Source organism: Octopus bimaculoides, chromosome 24 (assembly GCF_001194135.2).
Source record: "Octopus bimaculoides isolate UCB-OBI-ISO-001 chromosome 24, ASM119413v2, whole genome shotgun sequence".
NCBI lineage: Eukaryota > Metazoa > Mollusca > Cephalopoda > Octopoda > Octopodidae > Octopus > Octopus bimaculoides.
This window is the reverse complement of record NC_069004.1, coordinates 15816759-15821659: the sequence shown is the minus strand read 5'-3', so window position 1 is coordinate 15821659 and position 4901 is coordinate 15816759. Positions and strand designations below refer to the sequence as shown.

Sequence of the window (4901 nt, the reverse complement as noted above, 5' to 3'; positions counted from 1 at the left end):
AGACAAATAGACTGATTGACTGATTGAGGCAATAATTATAGTCTTGGCTGTCACCTTATTTGTACATCATGTTGGATCTTGGCTAGCATAGTTTTTCAAAATAAAAAGGAGATCCATAAGACTTGGATCAATTTAATTATCCGAGAAAAAATAACTTTGGCTTTGAAGTAGTCCCTTGAGGAGAGAGTATTCTCTACCAAAGTAAGTAAAAAAAAAACCCACCAGATACAATATTAAATATAACAGCTGAATAAAGAGAATTTGGACCTCGGAACTCTCTGCAGTCAATAAAACAGTAGCCCACAATGTGTTTGCAGTGCCAGTACTCATACCAACCAACATTTGGGCTGTTTGATTGGATGCTTGATGAAATTCAAGTCATTGATGTGAAAACCTGGAAGATACTAACAAGCGCACATAATTCCCACACCAGCAGTGATGTAGATTGTCCCTACCTAAAATGAAAACGAGAAAGTAGAAGCTTAACATCAATCCAAACTGCCTTTGAATGTCGTATAATATCTCTTTGGCAGCGTCTTTTAACTACCAAGTGTCAAACTGCATCCCTTGACCAAGTTTGCATACATGAGGCTGATAACATCATAAGACTTAGAAGGCAGCTCCTTGAGCAGCATTCCTTGTCTGATAACCTTAAATACATGCCCCAAAAAGTCACATGACTCTACCACAACATATCATCAGATGAAAGGATGAGTGTATATGAGCAGAAGACCATGCATGCATATGTTAGCAGAAAGCTCTGAGATGATAGTAACGTTGATCATCAAAGCAATTTGTCATGGACCAACAACCGGATTACTACCTCCCACTTTGAATGGTATGTGTTTACAATCCAGGAACAGTAAATATCAACCAAATATCTGATGCACAAAAGGGACAGAGATGCAGGGAAAGCAGTAAAATGTAACAATTGATGCAGACTTTGTAGAATTAACACCAAAGGTATCACCCACATCATAAGCAGTTGTCTGAAAATGTCATCACAATATTATCTACTGCTAAGACAGTAGCTAGGACACAACATAATGAAATCTGTCAGGACAACCCCCAAGGACAAAGAAATAAGAACCCACAGTATGGTAGAAGCCACAGCCACTCATAATAAAAAGGATTATTGGTGAAACGTCCTGGTGAAAACTTCAATAAAATGTAAACATAATAGACCTGATATAATGATTTGGGATAGAGAAGAGAAACTGTGTACAGTTGTGGAAATCAATTGCCCAGTGGATGTTAATATAAAGCTGAAGATCAGTTAAAAAGAGAATACCTATGCTGAACTATTATGAAATCTGCAGTTATTCTATCCAGATTACAAGTTTAGGTTTATACCTGTAATTACTGGGACGCTGGGATATGTAACACAGTGCCTAAATACCAATCTTGAGAAATTAGGCTTTTCAAAACCAGAAAGGAGAAAGCTGATTTGAAGACTACAGATCCAAGCCATCATTGGAACTGTAAAAATCTGTAAAACTTTCCAGAAGTTTATCATTTAAGTATATATGAACATGTCTAGACATGTGACTATGTGCATGAAAATACATACATAAATCAACACATATACAAATCTGCATATATATATATACATATATACATACAAAAATGCCCTGTTGAGGTTGTTGAAATTCCAATGAAGGACCCTTGCATCTAGGTTAGAAACCAACTCTTTATTGGCAAGAAATTTTGAAATAAAATTGAATAAGGACATACATACGTACATACATACAAACATACATACATACATACATACAAACATACATACATACATACATACATACATACATGTCTACAAATACATCTATGTAAACAATGTGATAGAAGATATAAAAATAGGTTATGGGTGTATATACATATTTCAGGAGTTATTGCTCCGTCTTCAGCACCACATCCAACCTACTAACTATCCATGAATACATCTCTTAAATACTCACTAAGTTTAGCAGTGTAACACTATTGGATAAACCAACTGTGTTGTTGAAGAAGAAGCAATAACTCCTGAAATATGCACCCTTTACCTATTTTTATATCTTCAATTGCATTGTTTACATAAACGTATTTGTATACAGAACAGCATAACTTTCATTGCTGGCTCTAAATTCTATTGAAAATCTGTAGAGATAAACTTAAAATTGAAAACAACACAATGCTAACACAAAAGTAGGACACAGTGTTAACTTATAAACCCTTAATGAACTTGATAGTATATTATGGTTGTCAAATGAAATACAGTGTTCCTACCAACAGCATTAAAAATATTTGTTTCTTATATATTAATCTATAGGCTTTTCATTATAACTTATTGTGTCTCCAGAAGATAATCTCTAACCAGTTAGTTATAACTTGTCTTAATGTGAACCAGGCTATTATAGTTCTTCCAGAGACTGTTATTAGTTTGGTGGTCTTGTGACCCCCAGAATCTATTGCTGGAAGTGTGGGGGAAGAAATATACTAATTATTTGTGAAATTTTCTCACTCGTTTACCAATTCTGAGACTCCTAACCTTCTTATATTTGTCTATCTCTTATTTTCTTTTCAAAAACAGATCTGCTGAGGTTTCAGAACCAGTCCAAGCAAAGAGCATTGGGAAATGTTGCTGTTCTAGTAAGACCTGTGCTGCTTCCATTGTTTATTTGTCACTGTTCTACAATGTGCTTGTTTGCAGTGGGGTACCAATATCTTTGGGTGTTATGTACCCTGAACTCAAAGCAAGTTTCTCCAGTACAAATGCTGAAGCAGCAACTATTGTATCATTAGCAATGGGACTCCTCACATCTGGTGGTGAGTTTCTACATTTCTTTTCTAACACTATTATAATTATTTTGGACTATTTGTTTTTGCCTGCCTCAGTGTGTATTTTGTGTGTGTGTGAGAGAGAGAGAGAGAGAGAGGAATAGTATTAAGATGTTTGGTTTCTGATCTAGCAGTCCAAGCTTTCCCACTAATTGTACCAATAACTCTACCTCTCCAATCTTGCCTGACTACCAAACAGGAACCACACTACTTACTACTTGACTGGTGTTTAGAGATCAGTCATTGTTTTATGAATGTCAACTTGCTCCAGCAACATGTAAATATGAAATAATTAATCTAATGCATAACTTTAGTGGTACACTCTTCAACAGAAAGGAACACAGAAATAAGCAGAAAGAGAAAATTAAAAAAAAGTTTAGTGACTAGCGATCAATCATGGTGAATGCCAGACAGAGGTGGTCAGACAGGAGAGCTCGGAAGAAGGGGAGAATAAAAAAGTAGTGGTGATCCCAAAACGAAAATGCATATGCGTGTGTATGTGAGAGTGTGTATGTGCTTGTGGATAGGGGCTGGTGACCTTGGCGTGTGTGTGTGTGTGTGCATGTGTAAGTGTGTGGATGATGGTGTGGGTGCTGGGAAGTGGTCAGTACTAGTGTGTGTGAGATGGTGTGATATGGTGTGGTGTGGTATGGTGGTGTGGTGGTGTGTGGTGTGGTGGTATGTGGTGTGGTAAGATGTAGTATGGTGGTGTTAGGGTGTGAGGGAGGCAAGGGTGGGGTGGGGTATGTAGGAGTGGGGTGAAGTATGTGGGAAGGAGTGGGAGTGTGCAGGAATGGCTGTGTGGTAAGAAGCTTGCTTTCCAGCCACATTGTTCTAGGTTCAGTCCCACTGTGTGACACCTTGGGCAAGTATCTTCTACCTTAGCCTTGGGCCTTGTGTGTGGATTTGGTAGATGGAAACTGACAGAAGCCCATCGTATATATGTGTGTGTGTGTTTGAGTGTCTGTGTTTGCGCCCCCCCCCCCAAATATCGCTTGACAACCGATGTTGGTGTGTTTACTTAGGATGGATAGATCTTTTATTTTGTCTTTTACATTTTCCAGTCAATAGACCTGCAGTCTATTGACTGGGGTGCTGCCTTGAAAAATTATAGTCAAAGGAATCAACTCCAGTACTGTTTTTCTTTTAAAGTGTGGTACTTATTCTATCAGTCTCTTTTGCTGAACTGCTAAGTTATGAGGACATAAATACACCAACACCAGTTGTCAAGCAGTGATATGGGACAAAATCAGACACAAAGACACACACACATACAATATGCTTCTTTCAGTTCCTGTCTACCAAATCCACTCACAAGGCTTTGATCAGCCTAGGACTATAGTAGAGGACACTTGCCCAAGGTCCCAAGTAGTGGGACTGAACCCAGAACCATGTGGTTGGAAAGCAAACTTCTAACCACACTGCTGCTCGTGCTCCTATATTAATTATACTTTTGGAAGAAGAGGGGTAACAGTAACTTCAAAGTTTCAGGCTGCTAGCCTTTGTCAGTCTGAAGAAAACTTAGGCTCCTTTAGACTTCATATAGTCTCTGGTGAGTTGTTTTTCTGTAGTATATTGAGCTATGTCAAATGATAATTAGGTTTGATGTATGTACATTGTGTAGAGAGGGGAATTGAAGAGCATAAGAGGAAAATATCTTTGTAGGGTTAGTGTTAATGGAAAGATATTATTGGAAGATTTTGTTGTTAGAAATGTTTGTTGGAAATAATTTTGTAATAAGGTGAGTCAAATTCAGGTCATGAGATTCTTTCTATAGAAATTTAGTTACTGTTGTGTTTTAAGGCTCACAAGATAATGTTAATAGATGAAATAGTTAGTTGGCTAGCATATGTCTGAATTTGGATTGCTTATGTCATTTGATTTCTATCTGGAAATTTTAACATGTTTGCTTTGGGATAGTAAAAATTTAAAAACTATGTGGCTATAAGCATTTCTAACGAAATTCTATTCAGTTTCTAGCATTGTCAATTGTATTCATATCGATATTATAATATTTTACACATATGCATATATGCAAATGTAAGGCACATGTACAAATATAAACACACATGTGCATATATATATAT

General features: G+C 37.0%; 1 protein-coding gene across 2 annotated transcripts in view; it reads left to right on the top strand.

Moving 5' to 3' along the window:
• Positions 1 to 4901, top strand: part of LOC106882869 (monocarboxylate transporter 12) — an 87936-nt gene that overhangs the window by 52098 nt on the left and 30937 nt on the right. For both annotated transcript variants that reach the window (XM_014933674.2, XM_014933681.2), the window contains exon 2: positions 2567 to 2802. In XM_014933674.2, the coding sequence (XP_014789160.1) occupies positions 2567 to 2802 (236 nt within the window). The remainder of the gene's footprint in view (positions 1 to 2566; positions 2803 to 4901) is intronic.